Here is a 25626-nt window from a genome sequence, read left to right on the forward strand (position 1 = left end):
AGGGAACTAGATGGGCCATGCATCTAACCCAGAGTGCCAATTCTAATATTTTATTTTTAAGATACCATTATATCATATTTTAATCACATATATGAGTATATATATATGATGTAGATTTTCCTATTAAATTAAAGCATCATGTTCGACATTATATAGGAAGTTGGTTTGTTATAACATTTTATTTCCTTATGTATTTTGCTAGTTTTAGAAAAAAAAATCATTATTTACCTTTCCTCCAGGAAAAAAATAATGGTCTTGACTTTTTCTGTCTTCAGTTCCATGTTTTCCAGCACCCAACATAACTTGTAAGGATTTCAGTGGCAATGAAACACATTTTACTGGAAATGAAGTTGGTTTTCTCAAGCCTATATCTTGCCGAAATGTGTAAGTACATTATTGAAGTTTAAATTTTTGGATTACCTGCCTAAGTTGTACCTTGATTGCATGGAGTGAAGAGAAAAAGAGTTAACTTATGGGGAAAATCCTGTACTAATGTAACTTTCATATTTTTGCTTGTGTCAGAAAAACCTCTGTTTTATGCATGCATATTTTTTAATCATATTTTTTCTTGTAGAATGTAACATATACATAGAAGTGATAACTTTCCAAGTACAATTTAACAAGTAGTTACCAGATTTCAAAAAATATTATAGGTTACAGTTCCACAGTTTCAGTTTATTTCCTTATTATGAAATATAACATATATACAAAAAAGTAATATCTTTCCAAGTATGATTTAACAAGTTGATATATAGGAAATTTCCAAAGTTGTTATGAGTTATAGTACCATAGTTTCAGTTATTTCCTTATTAAGAAATATAACAAATATACAAAAAGGTATAGCTTTTAAATTACAATTTAACAAGTAGCTATATAACAAATTTCAAAGGATGCTATGTGTTACAGTTCTACATTTCAGTTCTTTCCTTGTAGCTATTCTACAGGTTGTTGAGGTCTTCTATTTTTTCTTGGGTCAGTCTAGGTTGTTCATGTGTTTCCAGGAAATTATCCATTTCCTCTAAATTATCCAGTTTCTTGGCATACAGTTGTCCATAGTATCCTCTTATGATTTTTTAAATTTCTTTGAGACCCACAGTAATGCCCTGCCTCTCGTTTATTATTTTGTTATTTGGATCTTCTCTCTTTTTGACTTTTCAGTCTAGCTAAGGGTCTGTCAATCTTACCAATCACAAAGAACGAAATTTTGGTTTTATCTATTCTCTCTATTGTTTTTTGTTCTCTGGCTCATGTATTTCTACTTTAATCTTCATTATTTCTTTTCATCTACTTGTTTTAGGGTTAGTTGCTGATCATTCACTAGCCTCTTCAGTTATTCAGTTAGGTCTTTAGTTTTAGCTCTTTCTTGCTTTTTGATGTATACATTTGGAGCTATAAATTTCCCTCTCAGCATTGCCTTTGCTGCAACTCACAGGTTTTGATATGTTGTGTTCTCATTTTCATTCCTTTCTAGATATTTACCAATTTCTCTTGCAATTTCTTCTTTGACCCACTGGTTGTTTAGGAATGTGTTGTTTAACCTCCAGATATTTGTGAAAGATCTGGTTCTTCGGTGGCTGTTGATTTCTGTTTGTATTCCATTGTGGTCAGAGAATGTGCTTTGAATAATTTCATTCTTTTTTAATTTATTAAGACTTGTTTTGTGCCCCAGCATATGCTCTATCCTGGAAAATGTTCCATGGGCACTGGAGAAGAATGTATATCCTGGTACTTTGGGATGTAATGATCTATATATGTCTGTTAAGTCTAATTCATTTATCATATTGTTTCTCAATTTCCTTATTGGTCCTCAGTCTGGATGTTCTATCTATAGGAGAGAGTGGTGTATTGAAGTCTCCCAGTATTGTAGCCATGTCTATTGTTCCCTTCAGTTTAGCTGATGCTTGTCTCATGTATTTTGCAGCTCCTTGATTGGGTGCATAAACATTTATAATTGTTATTTCTTCTTGGTGAATTATCCCTTTTATTAATATATAGTGTTCTTCTTTGTCTCTTATGACATCTTTGCATTTAAAGTCTGTTTTGTCCGATAGTGGTATAGCTACCCCAGCTTTCTTTTGATTGCGGTTTGCATAGAATGTTTTTTTCCCATGCTTTCACTTTCAATCTCTTTGTGTCACAGGGTCTAAGATGAGTCTCTTGTATAGTGCATATCGCTGGATCATATTTTTTAATCCATTCTATCAGTCTGTAGCTTTTAATTGGTTGAGTTTAATCCATTCACATTCAAAGTTATTACTGTGAAGGGAGTTCTGAACCAGCCATCTTATCCTTTGGTTTTTAGTTGTTAGATCTACTTTTTTTTCCTTTAAGTTACCCTTACTAATAATTCTTCAGTTCTGTGCTCTTCTCCAGACCTCTCTCTCCTTTCTTTCTTTCGCAGCTGGTAGAACTCCCTTTAGTATTTATTGCAGGGCGGTTCTCTTGTTAACAAATTCTCTCAGCATTTGTTTGTCTGTGAAAATGTTAAACTCTCCCTCAATTTTGAAGGAGAGCTTTACTGGATAAAGAATTCTTGGCTAGCAATTTTTCTCTTTCAGAATCTTAAATATGTCATGCCACTGCCTTCTCACCTCCATGGTGCCTGCTGAATAGTCAGTACTTAGTCTTATGTTGTTTTCCTTGTATGTGGTGAATCACTTCTCTCTTTCTGATTTCAGTAGTTCTCCTTCTCTTCAGCATTTGACAATCTAATCAGTATATATTTCAGAGTAGGTTTATTTGTAATTATTTTATTTGGAGTTCGTTGGCATTTTTAATTTGCATATTTTTGTCATTTAGAAGGTTTGGGAAGTTTTTCTTAAATATGTCTTGAAACACTCTTCCTATTCCTTTACCTTCTCTTCTCCTTCTGGGACATCAGTGATTCTTACATTTGTTCACTTCATGTTGTCCATCATTTCTCTGAGATCCTTTTCAAATTTTTTGATTTTTCCCCATTTGTTCTTTTGTGTGCTTGCATTTATGCACTCTCAAGTTTACTTACCTTTTCTTCTGCCTCTTCAATCTGCGCTTGTGTGTTTCTAGTATATTTTTAATTTGAGCCACAGTGTCTTTTATTTCCATAAAGTCTGCTATTTTTTTATTTACTCCTTCAAATTCTTCTTTATGCTCTTGTAGAGTCTTCTTGATTTCCTTTATGTCTCTAGCTATCTCGTTGAAGTTGTTTTGGAGATTTGTTGTATTTCTTTAATTAATTGTTCCAAATTTTGTGTCTCTTGCCGCTTTTTAATTTATTCTTTTGGCTTGTCCATATCTTCTAGACCCTTCAAGTGCTTTGTAGTTTTCTGTTGACTTTGGGTGTTTGCTTATATTGATAGGGTTATTTTGGGAAGTGCAGCATTATTTGAGGATTTATGTCTAAATTGGTTTGCTGGAGTGCGGTTTCCGAATCTTACCCACAGGTGGTGCTCCTGAGACACAGCTTGGAGTGCAGTTTTCCTAACCTACCAGCGGGTGGTGCTCTCAAGTATTGCTTCCCCGAACTTCTGTGCAGTGGGCAAAGTCCAAACCAGTTGGGGAACCAATCAGTGCACCTGTTCTCCTTGTGCCCTGGGGACTGCCTGTCCTGGGTCTGCCATGCAGGCCCTGAGCAGGTAGGCAGGGAGTCCGATCAAGTGCACCTGGCAGATGGAACTTGGGCCCTGCCTGCTGGTTGACTGCCTGCCTTGTGCCCGTTTGTCTCTGGGGTATGGGACGGACACGTGATCGCTGGTATGATGATCCTCCTGTGGAGGATCACCCCCCCTCAAACTGTCGAAGTAGGTGCACAGGAGTGGACAGCTGTTGCTCACTCCCTTGCCCGGTGGCAGTTTTACTGCTACCAGCCAGGAGGCGTCCAAAGGGAATACACTGCCTGCATCCCTAGAGCTGTCGTCTCTCTTCCGTTTTTGTGATGTCCCCTCAACATACTGTGGGGGATCCTCTATGGCCAGTCACAACCCAAAACCGCAGTCTCTGGTGTCCTGCAGCCCCTTTCTATTACTTTCACAGAGGAGAAGCCCATTCTACCTCACCACTCCACCATCTTCCTGGAAGTCTCTTGTCACAATGTTTCAAAAGATGAGGACATGGTGTTCTCTGTGCATATTTTTTTATGAATGTGATTCATCAACCAAATAGAGCTGAGTTCATTATGTGGAATAAGTATAGGATATAAATGGCCTATCTCTTGTCAATTCAGGTTAATTTATGCCACCAAAGAAGTTTTGAGAAAATTATGTTTTCAGGATATTGGGGATTTCTATAGTACAAATAAAAGGATTGTATACCTATATTATTAGAAACACACTAATTATTATTAATCATTTGCATTTGAAAACTTGATTTCGTTCTTTGTAATGGATGGAGATGATGAATCATCATGTTAAACAGAATTCAAAAGTTATTAGTTTGATATATTAAGACAAATGGGCTTATTTGGTAAAAATGATCTCTGTTTAAAGGTCTTCTGAGTTTGTTTTTTGTTTTTGTCACAGTAGAGTTAACATCTTAGATTTCTGGTTAGTTTTACCCATTCTTATTTATTGTTTCTACTATAAATGCAGTTTATATTATATATTGTAGTATAAACTGCATTTGCTTATAGACTGTAAATTATTGTATTTAATATGACAGTATTTCTTTTGGGCCCCATTTGAAATTGTATCAAGAAATAATCACTTTTTTGCTATTTCTACAAGTTTTCTTAGAATTCTTACAGAGAAATATTACAGTCCTTTTTTTTCCCCTTTTGACCCTAATGTGTTAATGAGGACCTTGATAGTCTATCTTGCTGTGTACTCCTAAGCCAATCACTTAAGCTTTTCAGGCCCAGGATTTCTCAATAAAGTAAAAACTGTTAAATGGAATTATTTCCAAAGTATAGTACCTAGGTATGGTTTAGTCAATTTTAAATGTATAGATTGTTATTTCTACCTTAAACATTCCAAAATGCAAATAATGAATTAAGTGCTGGTCCAGGGTATCATAGGTTATAATACAAAAACTATAAAAATCGTATGCTGAGAACAGCTAACCACTCAGGTTGGACCTTACAGGTTTGTATTACCTTTATTGGTTTACCACAATGGTCTGTTACTTAATTCCTAAATTAACTCCGATTTTTCTTTAAGTTTCTCAAGGTAGATTAGGGCCCAGTGTAACTGAATTGCATTTATCATGCTCATAAGACATTGATGCCAATTATGATAGGAAATATAACTGTTAAGGAAACTAGATACTCCAAGTGTAGTAGCCAACTTATTCGTCTCCTATAGTAAGATCTAGAATTCCAAAATAGAATTTGCTTGGTGAGCATCGAATCAGAACATGGGGAGTCAGATTTATGGATAATTTTAACAGTCATAAAACAAAGATGAACTGATATATCTTCTTCCTTTATCAGGATATTCAGTACATGCCTAGTAAAGGGCCAGCTGTCTGGTCAGTAGTATCTCCCACTGACACTACTAAATAAAGACCCACTGACAAATTCTTATTCCTTTGGTGTCCCCTTTAGGGTTTCCATATTAGCTTTCAACTTCTCATAGCATATTCTTTTTCAAACTGTGTATAATATATTAAATCCATCTTTGATATTGCAAATGTAGCCATTCTATAATGTATTCTCCAGAAACTAAAGTCTCTGTATCTGAGTACCACACCACTTCCTATTTGTGCTGGGCATATATTTCAGTCACAGTAGGCTAATTGCTGTAACAAATGTTTCCAGAATTTCAATGGCTTAATACAGAGTTATTTCTCAACCACATCGTAGTCCAATTTGGGTTGGATTAGATGTCAGGATGAGGTGAAGTCTGGAGTGATGGTTGCTCAACACACTTGTGCAGGAACCCTGCTCCATTTCATTTTGTAGCTTTGCTTCCTCTATTCCTTGGAGTCCTTTCCACTCATTCAGCAGATGAGAAAGAGGAATGGGAACCCCTTGGAGGAGCTTTTTATAAGCCAGGACTGGAAATCACTTGTATCTTCATTTCATTGGCCTAAACTCGGTTATAGGCTAGGAAACGTAGCTTAGTTGTATGTCCAGAAGAAAAAGAGAAATTTCTTGGTGAACAATTAGGCAATCTCTGCTGCAGTACCAATTTTCTGATTATTCTTTAGGTTGGTTTATTTATATAGATAATTGCTTTTCTAGTTTCATTCCTGTTCCCAGCAAACAACTTGAAAGAGTTGTTTCTATAATATTTATCTATCATAACTCTTGTCTGCTGCCAAAAGTCATACTGAAATTCATCAGTGATCTTTGTTGCTATATCAATAGGTATTTACAGTCCATATTGTAGTTTTTCAACAACATTTGGCTATTCCCTTCTTAAAATATTTCCTTTGCTAGGCTTCTAGCATAAAACACTCTTTTGTTTTGTTTGATTACTATTTCTTTGTTTATTCCTTAAGTCTTAATATTCCCTAGATTATATCCTTGGTTCTTATCTCTTTCTTATTTATCTGTACCTTTGGCTTCTCTCATAGTCTTTATATATTTTAAGGTCCAAAACTGAATCTGTCACTTTTTCCTTCAAATCATTTCCCCCTTTCTCTTAGTGAATGGCATCCTGTTCTACCCAGTTTCTTTTCTTTCTTTCTTTTCTTTTCTTTTTTTTTTTTAATAGCAAACTTTTGTTTTTTTCCACTAAGTTCCTCCTTCCCTTTTAGAGACAATTCCTGGAGTTCAATTTAAGAAACAAAAAAAATTCATGCAGAGAGCTATTTTTAAACATGGCTATAAAAAAACTTGACTCATGGAAGTACTCTGAGATTAGGCAAAACTGAAGTAAATACACACTCACTACAGTACTATAATTCAGTCCCAAAGGAGTGAACGATCCTCTACCCAAAGTCTAACATTAAATTTGGGGGTTGGGGGTGGGGAGTTGATAACTGTACATTTTATCTTGCTTTTAATGTAGGACAAATAATCCATTCTGTACAAAAAAAGTATCTACATTAAATGTGCTTTAGAAATAAAATTTTACTTAATATTTTGACAAACCCACCCCACATTCCTTAGGTTAATTTCTGTATAAGTGTTAGTTTTTACATTACTAATCATTGCACTGCAACAGCTGAATTAACTGAATATTAGTCTATGTAATATTGCTCAAAAGATCTAAAAACAAAGGCATAGACCTATGTTTACCCCAAAAAAGGTGATACATCCTGAAAAGAACTTGCCCCAATTACCTGCTGCTCCTTCAGCCTGGGCCCTAGAAAAACTTAAGTGGAGCTGACTTGAACTGAATCTGCAGCCTAGATCCAAGTTCAGCCAAACTTCAGCCTGAAGCAGAGGCTATCTGCACCTAGCCTGGATCAGCTGAACCACAGCCAATCTGCAGTCTACAAGTATGAAAATAAATGCTTATTGTTGTAAGTCACTGAGTTTTGGGGTGATTTGTTATACAACACTATTGTGGTAATAACTTTCTAATATCCCTAGTGTCTGTTTTCAGCACAGCAGCCAGAGTGATTCTTTTAAAATCTAAATTAGATTGTATCACACCCCTACTTTAAATTTTGCAATAGCTTCCCATTTCTCTCAGCTTTTTTTCTGTCTTTAGAGTGATATACGAGGCCCTGCATGATCTGCTCCACCCCCACCTTTACCTTGACTGCTAATATTCTTTCCTTTTCTCACTCCACTCCTGCTACACCAGCCTCCTTAATAGTCCTTAAACATGCCAGGCATGCTGCCTTTCCACCAGCTGTTTCTTTTTGCCTGGGACACTCTTCTCTTGGAGGCGAGGCATGGCATGGCTAACTTACCTCCTTCAGGTCTTTGCTCAGATACCACCTTCTCACTGAGACAACTCTTATCACCCCATTTAAAATTACAACATTCCCTGTCTGCTCCAGGCATTCTGGGTTCCCTATATAACCTGTTCCACTTCTTTTTTTCATAGTATTTATACCTTTTTAACATAGTATATGCTTTTTTATAAAACATGTTTTGTTTATTCTTTGGTGCCTTTAGATTGTAAGCTCCACAGGGGCAAGGTTACTTGTCTCTTGTTCATGAATATATCCCAGTAGCACAGTGCCTGGCACCTAGCAGGCACCCAAAAAACCTTAACTGAGTGAAGGAAGAATGAATGAACAAATAAATAATGATTAACAATTTTGTTTTCTAAAATGTTCATATGTTGGAAATATATAGCTTTTGACACTCAGGTTTTAATTTTTTGTAGAAATGGCTATTCATACAAAGTAGCAGTTGCACTGTCTCTTTTTCTTGGATGGTTGGGAGCAGATCGATTTTACCTTGGATATCCTGCCTTGGGTGAGTATGTTTAGTGAAACTTGAATTATAGTTAATTGTATATATTCTCATAGCTTAAATCTCTGTATGTTATTAATTTTACAAGATCCATGTAACTAGTTAAAATGATTGACATTCTTTCATGAGCATAAAACTAGCAGTTAGCTCTGCAATTCAGCTTTCTTAAGAAATAATGACTTTTCCCTGTGTTTTCACCTTTTTGAAAACATACTCCATATAATGTAGGCATTTACTTAAAACAATAGGCTTGAACTGTCACTGCTAGGACTGTGTGCACAGTGGACATCAATAAATGTTTTACAAATAAATGCAATTCCTTCCCTTCCAAAATTTTTTTCTCTTCTACCTGAACTTCTATGGCTGTTACTTTGGAAATAGAAACCACTTCTTTCAGGACCAAGCTGGGGTTGGAACTATGGCTTACCAGCATGAAGCTGGTGTGGGAGCCTTTTATCACCGTTAGTGTCACTCCTGTACCTTCTTCCTAGCTGTAATCTTCACTTACACAGTTACTAAAGGTTGTAAAAACTATTAACATTTGGCTATAGATTTTGTTTAAAGAAAACTTTCACATATCTATGCTCATTTAAGCCTTACAGCTCTCTGAGTTTATCATTCTCTTCTACAGGTAAGGAAATTGTCACCAGTGAGGTTAGGGGCTTTACTAACTTTAGAGACCTTGTTTTATTCTATGACATACATATATGTTATCATCCTTGTTTTATGGATAGGGAAATAAGACACCAGGTTGAGAGATTTATCCGAGGACACAGCTAGAGATCTGAATTTGAACCCACATAAATAAAAGTCAAAGTTTTAGGTACAATATACACTAATGTATTCAGCCCACAGGTATTTATTCAGAGTTTACCATGTGCTAAGTAAGTGCAGATAAGTTCTGTTGTGCATATTGGTTAGGAAGAAAATAAATATGAAATAAAATAATTATGTTGGTAGGCTAACTTATAACACTATATAACAGAACTATAACAAAGTGCTGGGAAACCACAGAAAAGGAACTGATTCTGTCTGCCTCAGGGTGTGAGAGAGGACTTCTCAGATGAGATAACATTTGAGCTAGGTTTGGAAGGATGAGATTATAGAGATTTAGATCTTTACAGGAGAGAACATGTACAAAGGCGCGGTATGATGGAGCATGTGTAGTAGTTGAGATAACAAGGGACAATTTAGCCTGTGGGGTAAGAAGGAGACTAGCAGGAGAGGAAGCTGGCTGAAGAGGTGGACTGTGGTTCAACTGTAAAAGGTTTTGAATGTCTTTTTACTTTTTACCCTCTAGATATGAGAACTTTTTACTCTAGATATCAGAACATAGAACTTTTTACCCTCTAGATATCAGAAGCTATAAAACTTTAGGTAGAGGAGTGCTGTGGTCATATTTATATTCCAGGAAGATAATATTGGAGGAATTGTAGAAAATGGTTTAGAATGGAGAAAGACTGGTGACAGAATAAGCTGAAAGGAGTTTGATGCGGCAGTCCTGGCCTGAATGATAGGGTATCTACACTTTCATGTTATTCATTATAGCAATCATACCTTTCCATAACACAGCTGAATACCATAGTATGCACAAAAGGCCTCTGAGCTGTCGAATAAAAATCATTTAGTCTAACTCTTTTTAGTTGATAGATCGATGGATGGATGAATAGATTAGGCTCATAATGAGAAAATAACACTGCATGGTGGTGATTAGAGTACATCCCAAGCCTTCTGACTTAGTCCTTATATTTTCATGTATTTTCTCTTTAAGAGTATATATAATATAAATAAGAAAGATTTCTAATTTTTAAAAAGTTTTAAAAAGGTTGAGAGGAAAAGGGATAAGCACTGTTCTTTAGAACATTGTATTATGTGATGATTTTGAATAGTAAATTTTTTTTAAGTATTGATTTAATGTGTGACTTTATTTTCTTTACTTGTGATGTACGTTAGATGGGTTGCCATGTTATACAGTGTAAGTTAATGTTTTTGAGTTACTGAAGCACATAATAACATGTTGTTATTTATTTTGTATTTTTTTCCCATCAAAATAAAACTAGGTAATAAAGCTGTGTATATGCTTAGTGGCTCTGGTTAGTGAATGTTTGTTTTCTGCCAGGAGCTGCCTTTCTCTGGCCACTGCTACTCATAATCAATTATCACCATAAGTCAGAACCTTTCAGTATGAGGCTGAAGTTCTGCACATTTGCAAATGTAATTTTTAATATTTGATTTTATACTTCAATGTGAAGGTATGTTTTTTGGTTTTTTTTAACTTTAAATAACTTTCTTCTCACAACAGCTTTGAGATATTTGTTAACACAACAAATATTTTCACTGTTGGCTTAGGTTTTATGTTCTCAAGGTTGTTTATTCTGTCACTTCTTATCCATTTGCTTTGCAACTTCCTAATTTTTGTGGCTATTTTCTTATTCTATTGGGTTTGTGACTTTTTAAAAGCCCCTTTACCCTCTTTTACTGTGAGATCTTTGAGTCAGGGAGCTAAGTGGGCATATCAAACTCATTATCTTTAACTGAAAATTCTTTTGTCTTTTAGCATTCAAATACTTTTTATATGCACATTATGTGCATTTAACTATCTTAGTATTAAGGATTTTGGTATGTTTTATCAATTAATATAATACATAAAAATTACCGTGTTAAGGAATTTTGGTATTTTCAATTAAAATAAAATTCTTCATGACAACTGCTATGAAAGTAATTATAGAAAAATTCCTTTTATAACCTTATTTAGTCTTTTTTCATGGTTATGAAGAGTAGTGATAATATTTATAGGTAGTGTTTTTATTTACTTCCTTAATACTGTTTACAGTCATTGGAATTTTATAAAAACAGAGTAGATAATATAAATCATGCAAGTGTGAGACTTACTGTGTTTAAGGAATTAATGTTGGGTGTGATACTTTGTTATACAAATTTTCCTTCAAGATTAAACAAAGGAAATTTGGAGGAGAGGTGAATAAAATTTGATAAGGTCTAAAAATTTCTTTCAGGAAAACTTCTTTTTAGAAGTATTTCAAATTCCTTTTTAGGTCATAACTACCGGGCTCTCTATATAGCTTTATTTCTTTTAATTGATTTATTCCTTAATATACCAGTGTTGCCTTAGCTGGAAGCCTTTTCTACTATAAAGCTTTATTTTTCTAATAATATTTTGTCTTTTTGCTTTAATTCTATTAGCATCCATGATTTTTTTTATATGCAATAACTACCATATTTTGTTTTGCCCATCTGTAGCATTAAACGATTATGGAGTTTTAAAGATAATAGCTCTTTTGGAAGCAGTTAACAGGATGGGCATAGAGGTATTTTCATAGAGGTATTAGTTTTAGAATGTAAATTTTTTTCACTATGAAATAACAACATTGTTTTAATTTCCTAGGCTGTTCAAAGCAGATACCATGAAATGGGTTGGCTTTGAACAACAGAGATTTATTAGCTTACAGTTTGAGGCTGTGAGAATGTCCACATCAAGGCATGTCAAAGCAGTGCTTTCATCCCAAAAACTGGCTGTTGGTGATCCCTGGAGCCTCTGCCACATGGCAGCGTCTGCTGGCCTCTCCCTTCTCTTCTGGGTTTCGTTGATTTCAGCTTCTTGCTTCTGTGACTTTCTTTCTCTGTGTATTCATTCCATTTATAGTGGACTACAGTAATAGGATTACGTTCCATCCTGAATGAGATGGGTCACACCTTAACTGGAGTAGCCTCATGAAAAGATTCTACTTATACCCGCAGGATTGAATTCAATTTAAAAATATGGTTTTTTGGGGAATACATACAGCTTCACACCACCATACTCCACTCTCAGGATTCCAAAGATACATGTTCTTTCCACATGCAAAACATCCCATCACAGTATCCCAGAAGCCTAAATTTATTTCAGTAACAATGCAAAGTACAAAGTCTCATCAAAATTGTTTATAGGTGTGGTCTCTCTTGAGGTACAGTTCCCCTCCATATGTGGACGTGTGAAATCTAGGGAACTCGTTATCTGTTTCCAGTATACAAAGGAGGGACAAGCATAGGATAAACATTCCCATTCCCATAGGGAGAAATTGGAAGAGAAATAGAGGTCACGAGTTCCAAACAGTTCTGAAACCTTGCAGGGTTTCAATGTCTGGGAGTCATCTATGCAACAATGTTTTATCCTCCAGGCCTGATGGAGCAGCAGCCCCACCCTTTTCCCATGATCTCCCAAACACTGGGTGAAGACTCCACACTCTTCAAGCATTGGGGTGATGGCTAGCTCTCCACAATCCCTGAGGCACAGGATCAACCCTCTTAGAATCCTGTAGTGATGGCCAGACTCTTCATTTCCAGGACACAGGTTCAACCCTCTCAGAACAGTGGGGTGGCTGCCTGGGAAATATGCTCCATCCTTCCTGAAGACTGGGGTGGCAGCGTTCTCCTGAACAATGGGGCAGAAGGCCCACCCTATCTGAGTGCCAGGGCATAGACCCCATTTCCACATACATGGGTGGGGTCCACTCTCTTGGCCTGAGGAAATGTCTTCAGTTCAGACCTCAGTTTCCATGGTCCTGTCCTTGAAGTGACTTTCTCTTCAACCTGTTCCTTTAAATCCAGGCTGACAGTGGTTCCATTCATACAGATCTCACAAAAAAAAAAAAAACCTGTCGGTTTTGCATTTAGTACACAGGGGTCCAAACCATCAGACAGTAGGACTTTCAACAGATCCTTCCTGGATAACTATACCTCCAAGCCTGACTTGCACCAAAATGGCTGATTGGATCCATGTTCAGTTAAACCCTCACACAGAACACTATTCTCTGGGGACTTGCTTTCCGGAAGCTCAGAATTTTCCAAACCATCCATTTCTGGTTTCTTTGTGCTGAGTTATTGAATTCATCCCGGGGCATTAGAGAAGGCTTTCTGGAAGAGGGAACATCTGAGCTAAGTTTTAAAAGATTATTAGGTGTTAGCTAGATGATAAGGAAAAGTGTGGGACAGGTGATTTAGGGCCAAGGATAGTGTAGCATGTATAAATGCAGAGATAGATGTGGGAAATATGAGTGTATGGCACACTGGGCAAGAATTTCAGGTAGTTTGGCTGTAACACAGGGAAAAGGAAGTAACAAGAGATGAGGCTAGGTTATATGATGCTTTATTAAGGAATTTGGATTTGTGCTGTCTAAAATTCACAATTATATTAATGATTGTAGTAGTAATAGAGCTAGTAGTAGTTGTAAAAGTAGCACCAGGATGTGGAGAAATTAGAAGTCTCCTGCATTGCTAGTGGGAATGTAAAATGGTGCAGCTGCTGTGGAAAAGTTTGACAGTTCCTTAAAAAGTTAAACCAAATTACCATGTGTCCAGCATTTATACTACTGGGTATGTACCTATGCTGGTTTGGATCTGTTATATACCCCAGAAAAGCCTATGTTCTTTTAATCCAACCTTGTGGAGGCAGACCTATTATGGGTGGGACTTTTTGATTGTGTTGTTTCCATGGAGATGTGACCCCTCTCATTCAAGGTGTCTTAATCCCCTTGCTGGAGTCCTCTATGAGAGGACAAAAGGCAGAGACATTTTGGAGAGAGCACAGAAACCAGAAGCTAAATCTGGGGGAGAATCAGCAGACTATGGCTATGTACCTTCCCATGTGACACAGTAACCCCTAATGCCATCGGCCTTTCTTCAGAGAAGGTATGATCCTGTTTGATGACTTAATAGGTATATTTTTTGTGGCCTTAGAACTGTAAATTTGTGAACTAATAAACCCCCATTGTAAAAGCCAATCCATTTCTGGTATATTACATTCCAGCAGCTTTAGCAAACTAAAACAGTATCCAAAAGAATTGAAAGTAAGGATTCAAACATATTTCTACACAATGTTCATAGCAGCATTATTCAAAATAGCCAAAAGATAGAAACAACCCAGGTGTCTATCAACAGATGAATGAATAAACAGAATGTATCTACAGACATTTTGGAAGAGTGCACAACAAAGGCAAAAACCATGACATGGGTACTTTTTCTAAATAGGCTACCGGTCAAACGCAACTTTTCTCAACCATTCTTCATACTCTTTTTATAAACAAATTGAAAGAAGGGATACTCTGTGATACTTCCAAATTTATACTAAATGCTTTGTGAAGAGGGATGAAGAGAGCTGCATTTGAGACAGATACATACTGAGTGAATAAAATCTCAGCAGACACATTTCCTTGGGCAACTATGTCAAAATCAACTAATGAAAAAATAATTAAAGGAGTTGTTACATAAGATAATGAATAAAATGAATAGGACCTTTAGGAAACAGAAAAGCTGAGAAAATTCATCCATTCATTCAACAAATATTGAGCATCTACTGTGTGCCAGGCACCATTCTAGGCAGTAAGAACTCAGCAATAAACAAAGTCCCTGCCCTCTTGGGACTTCCATGAGACAGATGAATAAGAAATATAAAATGTTAGGAATGTGATAAGTGTTTTGAAGAAAACTAAGAGCAAAATTTTGTAACATCTCTACATTTTAACATTGTTATTGTAATTATTTCCAACATGTGTTATCCCAGTAGTTAAAACATTATTCTGCTATATGTCTAATACTAAGAGGAAAAAAGTCATCTAATACATGTATATATTTCAATCGTATTTATGTGTTTCCAAATTAAATGTAGGAGATGATCTCATCCACTCTTGTGATTTCAGCTGACATCTGTTAATAGTTAATACTTTGGAGCTACCCTTTCACGAAGAGTCTTGTTTCATACCATTTCAGTATCTCAAATAGATGTCTTGAAGGCAACTCACATTTAAATATAGAAGAGAAATTACTCATCTTCCTTACTGTCCCTCCCAATCTGCCTATTCCAATTTCATCATCATGTTTTTGGGTTATATCTTTGTATATATCCTAGATTCTGTGTTCTGCTATCATCTTTTTATCTTAACTCTTAGGTTGGGAACAACGAAGAGGTGTATATAGTGCCCAGCACAGAAACGTTGATTTTGATTAAAGAGCTAATAAACATGACATGCTTTAGGGGAAAAAAAAGTATTGGATAAATTGGGTTACTAATAAAGTTTTGCAATATTACTACAAGATCGGTGTTTTTCTCTGATTATTTTCCTTTGGGCATGACAGCATTTACATGAACTCTACTGTAAGTGTACATTAAAATTTGAATCACTTAATGTATTAATGTATTAACTGATCCAAATTATATGTTACTTAAGTAATAAGTAAATAAAGATTTGGGGCTAAAAGATGTTCTAACTCTGGGGTACTGAGATTTTATTAAAGATTTATTTTCTTAGGCTTCGTCTCTTAAGACATTTTGTAAGATTACAATTTTTTTTCTCTGTTCCTAATATTTATTTATTAAGTGACTAAGGGATTATTTTCTGGCTTGTGTGTATAGAAGTTCCTTTAAACTTTTCTCATTTTCAGATGAAATTGATTTTTTAAAGTGTTAAAGCTTATGTTCTTGATATAAAGAATTTCTGGTGTATATAATGGTTTCTTGGGAAATGGAAATGTTATTTTTAAGACTTTTCAGGTTGTATATGACTTTATTTTCTTTTCTAGGTTTGTTAAAGTTTTGCACTGTAGGGTTTTGTGGAATTGGGAGCCTAATTGATTTCATTCTTATCTCAGTGCAGGTGAGTTCGTTTCATTGTAGAAGATGAACTAATTTTACATTCAAATTTGAATTCTGTAACCTTCTCCTGGTATATTTTAAATTTAAAATGTATTAGGAAGTAGGTAGGAATGTTTGTTTAAAAATTTTCTTCAAATACTAGATCTAACTGATCACAACCATGTTTCCAAGTAGCATTTCTCAAATCGTGCTCTATCAATTAGTAATTCCAAAAAATGTAAGAAATCCATAAAAAAAGGATTCCATACTCAAATATGATTTGCAAATGTGAGTTCAACTGAGTTAAAGAGGTTTATTTATTGGATAACTTTTCAGAATCATAATCTTTATTATATGTATTATGAATCTCTAAGAGAGGTTGTAGTTATGGTATTTCTCAAACATACTGTTTCTTTTCTTGATAATCACAGGTGTCTTGTCATTAACTACAATAGGACATTGATAGTGGAGGCAGAAACAAGGTTTTATTTTGCACTAGACAGGCACTCTATGTAGCATTCTCTTGGTTGTAAATTACAGAAACTGAAATCCAACTGATAAGCCAAAAAGCAAAAAGGAATATAGGTTGTCTGTGGAAAACCTAGTGATGGGGCTGGCCTCAGACAAGACCAGATCCGTGTCATCAAATGATGTATTTAGGACTCTCTTTATAGTCAGCTCTACTTCTCTGTGCTAGCCTCATTCTCTCCTGCTGCAGTGAGTGTGGGGGCAGGCGTAGCTTGTGAAATGCTGTCCTAAGCATTTAAAAGTGCCCGCAGATGTTTTCTATTAGATTATACTGAACTGGCTGCAATTAACTCTTGAGAATTCTTAAATTAGAGAAAGATGAATTTATCACTTTTAATTGCAAAACAGCATTTCAGCAAGCATTTACGGAGCACCTAATGTCTTCAGCAAATTTGTCACTGTGCATTTAGATCATCATCAGTTTTGCTCTGCTTTCTCATCCAGTATTTCCACTCTTCGGTTCTGTCTATTTGATGTTATAGGTATACCTTAAAAGAAACTCAGTATCTAGAAGAAAAACTGTTCAGGAGGAGGAGCATATGGAGGAGGCAGCATATGGGCCAGGATGCCAGAATTAAAAAAGGAAAATATTTGGTTTTAAAGTTGTGATTCTCTGTCTTCATCCATAAACATGTGCCTAACCAAATATCCTCCTTTTCTTACTGTGGGACAGATAAGTAGGCATGAAGAGGCTAAGTTCCTTGTGTACATATGTTTGGAATTGTATGAGGATACAAGGAATTTAATGTATTATTGGAATTTTTCAAGTTAAGAGATTCAGAATTAATTATCTTTGAAGTCGAACCATTTAGTTAATATCTTGACACTACGTTCTTCCTTTTGTGAAATTTTCATTGCTTTGTAACTTTATTATATCAAATCATGGAGCCAGTTTGATTCAGCCACCACTTTATGGTACATGTATGCCCAAACATCTCAGAACATAAAGTTATTTTGTTAAATATCTCCTGGATTAAGACACTACCATGTAGTAAAATTATTGAGGTAGAATTAGTGTTTAAATTTTTGCAGTAAATTTCCTTAACTAGGACATTTTAACAGGTATGGCCAGTTTTAGACTGCTTTGAAATTGGGAGGAAAATAATTTATTTTCAAAATGTAGCCAAATAAGATGCATGGCCTTAGTTTACATGCCATTTAATATTTGTAATAACTGATACTGATTGCATCTATTATCTATATTATTTAATTTTTTATTAGAAAAGTTGTGGACTTATAAAAAAAATCATATATAAAATGCAGAGTTCCAATATACCATCCTGTTATTAGCGCCTTGTATTGGTGTGGTACATTTGTTCCAATTGATGAAAACACATATTTATAATTGTACTATTAACATAGTTCATGGTTCAACTTAGGGTTCACTGTTAGTGTTGTACAATCCCATGGTTTTTTTAATTAATTTTTATTCTAGTACCATATGTACAATCTAAAATTTCCCCCTTTTAACTACATTCAAATATATATAATTCAGTGCTGTTAATTACATTCACAATGTTCTGCTACCATCACCGCCATCCATTACCAAACTTTTCCATCATCCGAAATAGAAACTCTATATATTTAAAGCCTTAATTCCCTATTCCCTTTCCGTACCCCATTCCCTGGTAATCTGTATTCTAGATTCTGACTCTGTGAGATGGCTCTAATAATTTCCTGTCAGTGTCTGGCTTATTTCACTCAACATGGTGTCTTCGAGGTTGATCCATGTTGCCACATGTATCAGAACTTCATTCCTTTTTACAGATGAATAATATTCCATGGTGTGTATATACCACATTTTTTTGATGCAGTCATCAGTTGATGGACACTTGGGTTGCTTCTATCCTTTGTAATTGTGAATAATGTTGCTCTGAACTTATATGCAAATATCTGTTTGAGTCACTGCTTTCAGTTCTTTTGATTATGTACCTAGGAGTTTGATCGCCAAATCGTTCAATATTTAACTTTCTGAGGAACTGCCAAACTAAGTTCCTCATGGCTGTACCGTTTTACATTTCAACCAGCCATGAATGAATGTTCCTATTTCTCCATATACTTCCCAACAATTGTGATTTTCTTTTTTTTTTTTTAAATACTAGTCATTCTAATTGGTGTGAAATATTATCTCATTGTGGTTTAGACTTGCATTTCCCTGATCGCTAATGATGCTGAGCATCTTTTCATGTGCTTTTTGGCCATTTCTGTATCTTTTGCCTATTTTTTAAGTGGGTTTTTTTTTGTGTGTGGTTGAATTGAAGGAATTCTTTATATATTCTGGATATTAAACCGTTATTGAAAACATGATTGCCAAGTATTTTCAGCCATTGTATAGGTTGTCATTTTACTTTCATGATAAAGTTCTGTGATATGTGATGCACAAAAGTTTTTAATTTTCATGAGATCCCATTTATCTATTTTTTCTTTTGTTTCTTGTGCTTTGGTTATAAAGCTTAAGAAATCATTGCGCAACGCAAGGATTTTAAAATGCTTCCCTACGTTTTCTTCTAGGAGTTTTATACTTGGCTCTTATATTAGGTCTTTTTTTTTCTTTTAATTCAATTTTATTGAGATATATTCACATACCATACAGTCATCCATGGCATGCAATCAGTTGTTCACAGCACCATTATATACCTGTGCATTCATCACCACATTCAATTTTTGAACATTTTCATTATGATACATGAAAAATAATAAGAATAAAAGTGAAAGTGAAAAAGAACACCCAAAACATCCTACACCCCTCCATCCCTCCCTATTATTCATTTACTTTTTGTCCTCATTTTTCTACTCATCTGTCCATACACTATATAAAGGGAGTGGAAACCACAAAGTTTTCACAAATCACATGGTCACACTTTGTAAGCTATATAGTTATACAACTGTCTTCAAGAATCAAGGCTACTGGGTTGCAGTTCAGCAGTTTCAGGTATTTCCTTCCTTCCAATACACTAAAAACTACAAAGGGGTATCTATGTAATGTGTAAAAATAACCTCCAGAATGACCTCTTGACTCTATTTGAGATCTCTCAGCCACTGAAACTTTATTTTGTTTCGTTTGTCTTTCCCTTTTGGTCCAAAAATACTTTCTCAATCCCATAATGCCAGGGCCAGGCTCATCCTTGCAAGTCATGTCCCACATTGCCAGGGAGATCCATACCCCTGGGAGTCACATCCCATGTAGAGAGGAGGGAGGGCAGTGAGTTTACCTTCAGAGCTGGCTTAGAGAAAGAGGCCACATCTGAGCAACAAAAGAGGTTCTCTGGGGGTGACTCTTAGGCACAATTTTAAGTAGTCTTAGCCTCTCCCTTTTAGTAACAAACTTCATAAGAGCAAGCCCCAAGATTGAGGGCTCAGCCTTCTAATTTGGTAGTCCCCAATGCTTGTGAGAATATCATTAATTCTCCAGGTGGGGAAATTTAATATTTCCACATTTTCCCCCAGTCCCTCAAGGGGGCTTTGCAAATATATTTTTATTCTCTGCCCAAATTACTCTGGATTGTATTGGGGCTTCACTAACCTGTACAAACCAACCAAATATCACTCCCTATTCAGCGTTCCATGTAATTGTGATATTTGAATAAATTGACCATACAAGTTAAATTATATAGTGTATTACAAAAAATATAGATTTTGCACCTAATAAACGTCTTTTCCTTTGTCCTCACACAAGTTGAAGTTTTAATCTCGAAGACAATTGTATAAAAATGTAGCTTATGAGGGGTGACAATGGGATTGGGAAAGCCATAAGGACCACACTCCACTTTGTGTAGTTTATGGATGGATGAGTAGGAAAATAGGGGAAGGAAACAAACAAACAGACAAAGGTACCCAATGTTCTTTTTTACTTCAATTGCTCTTTTTCACTTTAATTATTATTCTTGTTGTTTTTGTGTGTGTGCTGATGAGGGTGTCGGGGATTGATTTGGGTGATGAATGTACGGCTGTGTGGTGGTGCTGTGAACAATCGAATGTGCGATTTGTTTTGTATGACTGCGTGGTATGTGAATATATCTCAATGAAATGAAGATAAAAAAAAAAAAAAAACAGTCAGTATTGTCCTTTACCCTTCAGTCTAATTTACCTTAGTCCTAACCAAGTCCATTTTGTTCCTGTATCTAATTGAAGTCTGATCTCTTTCTTCAGATTCCTTAACATTTGCTATATGGGGTAATGCTGACATTCATATGCTGGACTCTGGCTCTGAGTCTCAGGTGTCACACAGATACCCAGAGTTCCAGGAACTGACCAACCAGGTTATACACAAAGAGCTCAGCATCTCAGAATTTAGAAATAATCATTACAACTCAGGAATATTTGTAACTGCTGTAAGAGCTTACAATCTAGGAACCTTTCCAATAAGCCTTCCTCTGATAACCTGTGCTCTCAGACTCAATTTTCAGAGTTTGCACATTAGAGTTAGCCCACATTAGTGAGGCATTATAATGTTTTTCTCTTCATTATTGGTTTATTTCATTCAACATACTGTCCTCAATGTCCATTCACTCACAACTTCACTCCTTGTTGTAGCAGATAAATATTCCATTATATGTATATACTACATTCCCCCATTCCATTTATCAGTCGATGTACCCTTAGACTACTTCCATCCACTGCTAATCATGAACACTGACACCATAAACCCAACTGTACAAATGTCCATTCATGTCCCTCTTTTCAGTTCTTCCAAGTACATACCCAATAATCGAGTTGTAGGACCATATGGCAACCCCATGCTTAGCTTCCTGTGGAAATACCACACTGCTTTCCAGATGGTCTGCACCATTCTACTTCCCCACTGACGGTGGTTAGGTATATCCCTTTCTCCACATGTTCTCCAACACTTATATATCTCTCTTTATTTTTTTAGATGGTTTTATTCATCCTAAGTAAACAATGAATGGTTCCCTGTATAATCACAGAGTTATGCATTCACCCCCACTATCTGTATAAGAACATTTCCGTTTCTTCCACAAGGAGAGGAAGAGGTGAAAAAAGTAAAAAGAAAAAGAAAGAAAAGAAAAGTGACAACTAAAAAGCAACAAAAGACAAAATAAAATTAAAATTAAATACAATAAAAAAAGTCAGAAAAGGACACCAACACCAAGAATCCCATACCCCTCTCTTATATCCCCATCTTATAAACATTTTTTTTGTATATTGCCTTTGTTATAATTAATGGATGTGTATTGCAATGTTACTATTAACACTAGACTCTAGTTTGCATTGATTGTATTTTTCCCCAATACTACCCCATTTTTAAACCTTGCAAACTTGACATTTATTTGTTCTTCCTCATGTAAAAACATATTTGTACATTCAGTCACAATCATTGACCAACTTTAGGTTTCACTAAGTTATACAGTCCCATTCTTTATCTTCTATCTTTCCTTCTGGTGTCCTATGTGCCTCTAACCTTCCCCTTTCAACCATACTCAGTCATCTTTGTTCAGTGTACTTACATTATTGTGCTACCGTCACCCAATATCGTGGTCCAGACTGCTCTCTCCTGTCTTTTCCTATCCGTCTGTTGCTCTCTTTAGTATTTCCTGTAGAGCAGATATCTTGTTCACAAACTCTTTCAGTGTGTGTTTGAGAATATTTTAAATTCTCCCTCATATTTGAAGGATGGTTTTGCCATATATAGAATTCTTGTTTGGCAGTTTATCTCTTTCAGTATCTTACATATATCATACCACTGCCTTTTCACCTCCATGGTTTCCACTGAGAAATCCACGTATAGTCTTATCAAGTTCCCTTGTATGCGATGGATCACTTTTCTCTTGCTGCTTTCAGAATTCTCTTTGTCTTTGACATTTGATAATCTGATTATTAAAGTGTCTTGGCATGGAATTATTTGGATCTGTTCTGTATGGGATATGCTTCGCCTCTTGGAGCTGTAATTTTGTCTTCCATAAGAGATAAGAAATTTTCAGTGATTATGTCCTCCATGGTTGTTTCTGCACCTTTTCTGTTCTCTTCTCCTTCAGGGACACCCATGACATGTACATTCATGCAATTCGTGTTGTCATTCAATTCCCTGTGACGCTGCTCGTATTTTTCCATTCTTTTCCCCGTCTGTTCTTTTGTGTGTAGGATTTCAGATGTCCTATCCTCTAGTTCATTAATCTTTTCTTCTGCCTCTTCAGATCTGCTGTTGTATGCCTCCATTGTGTTTTTCACCCCTTGTGCTGTGCCTTCATTCCCATTAATTCTGCCAATTGTTTTTTCACACTTTCAATTTCTTCCTTATGTTCACCTTATGTCTTCTTTATATCCTTCATCTCTTTTGCCATGTCTTCCCTCAACTCGTTGATTTGATTTTGAATTGATTTAGGAGATTTGTTTGATTAATAATTAGTTGTTTCAATTCCTGTATCTGAGTTGAAGTGTAAGTTTGTTTATTTGACTGGGCCATATCTTCATTTTTCCTAGTGTGATTTTTGTTGTCTATGCGTCTGGCTTCCTTGAATACCCCAGTCAGACTTTTCCGGATCAAATGGGCCCAGGTCTCAGGAGGAGGATGTATTCAGTATCAATTTTCCCTGAGAGTGAGACCCAGAAGATTGTCAGACTAGTATCAGACTGGTGTCAGGTCAGTATCAAATTTCCCTGAGGAGCAGGTTGTCTGACTTACCTGTGAGGCCTCTAGACTCTCTGCTTTTCCTGTCCTGCCCAGCAGGTGGTGCTTGTCAGCCTGCAGCTCCCACTTGTGTAAAGAGCTGTTGTCTCTTTGATTCTCAGTGGACTCTTGTCTTGGCCAGAGGCCAAGGGTGTCAGAAGCTAAGCTTAAGTTGTTTCTGGTGCTCCCCCACCCCCACCCCAGCCCCTGTGGTCTGAATTCTCTGAGGGAGAGCAGCCACTTGAGCTGGACCCTGCCTCCCTTTCCTTAAGGAAGATACACCCCCAGGGAGTTATCTTTTAGTTGAATTCCTCCTTTGTCTCTCTGACTCTCTTAACTCCACTCTTGCTTGGGTCGGGCTGACAATTGAAAATGCCTGAGGCTTTCTCCAATGAGCTACTTAGAATGATATAATTTTAAAAAAAGGAAAAAGGGAGGAAGCCCCTTTTCAGAGCCAGTCCTCTGCCCCCACCCCACCCCCAATTTTGCCAGTCGACTGGTGTTGGTACCTGGTTCTCTGTGTCCCTTTTCTTGATACTCAGCTGTTTTCCTGTATTCTGAACTCAGCTATCTCCAAAAGCCTCTGCTTTTATTTATTTATGTTTTTTTTTTTTGTCTGTCAGCCCTGCCTCCTCTCTGCTGGCAGAAACCTCAGGTTCCTTTCCTGCTTACTCCAGGTTTATCTGTGCTTGTAAGTTGTATTCGGTGGTCCAAATTTGTTAATTAAAACTGTAGTCGGAGCTTGGTTGAGTTACTTTCTCTTACTGTAGGTAACCTGCTTCTTTTTTCCACAGGGAAGTGTTTCAGATCAGCTTGCTGTGTCAGTGGGGAAGGGGCACTAGCGCCACAGTTTGGGGAGCTTTACTTACATTTCTATGCTGCGACCTCAGCCATTTCACCCATTCCAGGCCAGTATATGATGTGTGTCCAGTAACAGATGTTCCCCGACAGTTGTTTCAGACTATTTACTAGTTGTTCCTGGCTATTTACTAGTTGCTCTACCAGACTAACTAAATTCCACACTTCCCTATGCTGCCATCTTGCCCCACCTCTCCAAAGAAGCAATTTGTGATTTCGTTGATTCTCTCTGTTTCTTTTATCTATTTCTTTTATCTCCACTCCAATCTTTTTTATTTCTTTCCTTTTGCTTACTTTAGGTTTAGTGTGCTCTTCTTTTTCTTATTCTTCTGTTTTGAGGTTAGGTCTCTGATTTGAAATCCTTTTTTTTCCTTAATGTAATTATTTATTGCTATAAATTTTCCTCTCAGCATTGTCTTTGCTGTATCCCTTATGTTTTGTAATATTGTATTTTCATTTTCATTTGCCTCAAGATATTACTTAATGTCCTTTGTGATTTCCTCTTTAACACAATGTTTTTTTAAGAGTGCATGGTTTAATTTCCACCAATTGGTGAATTTTCCATTTCTCTCTCTCTTACTGATTTCTAGCTTCATTCCATTGTGGTTGGAGAAGATGCACTGTATGATTTCAAAATTTTTAAATTTATTGAGACTTGTTTTGTTACCTAACATGGTCTATCCTGGAGAATGAACCATGTGCACTTGAGAATATGCATTTTGTTGTTATTGGATGCAGTGTTCTATACATGTCTGTTAGGTCTATTTGTTTTATAATATCATTCAAGTCTTGTTTCTCTTTATTGGCCTTTTGTGTAAATGTTCTATCCAATACTGAAAGTTACGTATTAAAGTCTCCTACTATTAATGTTGAACTGTCAATTTCTCCCTTCAATTTGTCAGTATTTGCTTCATATATTTCGGGTCTCAGATCTTAGGCACATATACCTTCATAATTGTCACACCTTATTGTTGAAGTGATCCTTTTATCACTATATAATGACCATCTTTGTCCCTTGTAGCAGTTTTTCACTTCAAGTTTCTTTTATCTAGTACTAGTATAGGTACCTGAGCTCTCGTTCATTTCTATTTGCCTTGTATATTTTTGCCATCCTTACAGTTTGAGCCTGTTTGTCTTTGAAGCAAAGGTTGGTCTCTTGTAAACAGCATAAGGTTGACTCATGCCTTTTATCCATTTTGCTAGTCTCTGTCTTTTGACTGGAGAGTTTAATCCATTTACATTTACAGTCCCTACCAATAATGCAGGAATTTCTTCTGCCATTTTGCTCTTTAGTCTTTTTAATTCTTACACATCTTTTGTCCCTCAAAATCTACTTGATTATATCAATTTTAGGGGTGATTTTGGTTGCAATTAAACCTCTTTTTTCAGTCACACAATCTGGAATTTTTTATTATACCAAAACCACTGATATGTATTCTGCCAAAGAAAAGAAAAAAATGTTTCTTCTGTCAAGTGAAGACAAGACAATCACAAATCAGAAAGATGAGGATGCATAGGGGAGAAATGGAAATGTAAGTTGGAATGTAAAAAGTCATTGGAAGAAAGTATGTGTGTGGGGGGGTGTTCTTTGTTAAATAAAAATAAAAAACTTCGCATAATAGAAGAAATCACTTTCATTCTCATTTCTATAAAAGTTACAGAGTGGCTTTCCTTAAGAGTATAATAATAATATAATCA

The 25626-nt window shown here is 35.9% G+C and overlaps 1 protein-coding gene across 2 annotated transcripts in view; it reads left to right on the forward strand.

Annotated features, from left to right (window-relative positions):
• TM2D1 (TM2 domain containing 1) overlaps positions 1 to 25626 on the forward strand; it is a 49646-nt gene that overhangs the window by 5752 nt on the left and 18268 nt on the right. For both annotated transcript variants that reach the window (XM_037827063.1, XM_037827061.1), the window contains 3 exons: positions 276 to 384; positions 8205 to 8296; positions 15866 to 15939. In XM_037827063.1, coding sequence (XP_037682991.1) covers positions 276 to 384; positions 8205 to 8296; positions 15866 to 15939 — 275 coding nt within the window. The remainder of the gene's footprint in view (positions 1 to 275; positions 385 to 8204; positions 8297 to 15865; positions 15940 to 25626) is intronic.

This window comes from Choloepus didactylus, chromosome 2, assembly GCF_015220235.1.
Source record: "Choloepus didactylus isolate mChoDid1 chromosome 2, mChoDid1.pri, whole genome shotgun sequence".
Classification (NCBI taxonomy): domain Eukaryota; kingdom Metazoa; phylum Chordata; class Mammalia; order Pilosa; family Megalonychidae; genus Choloepus; species Choloepus didactylus.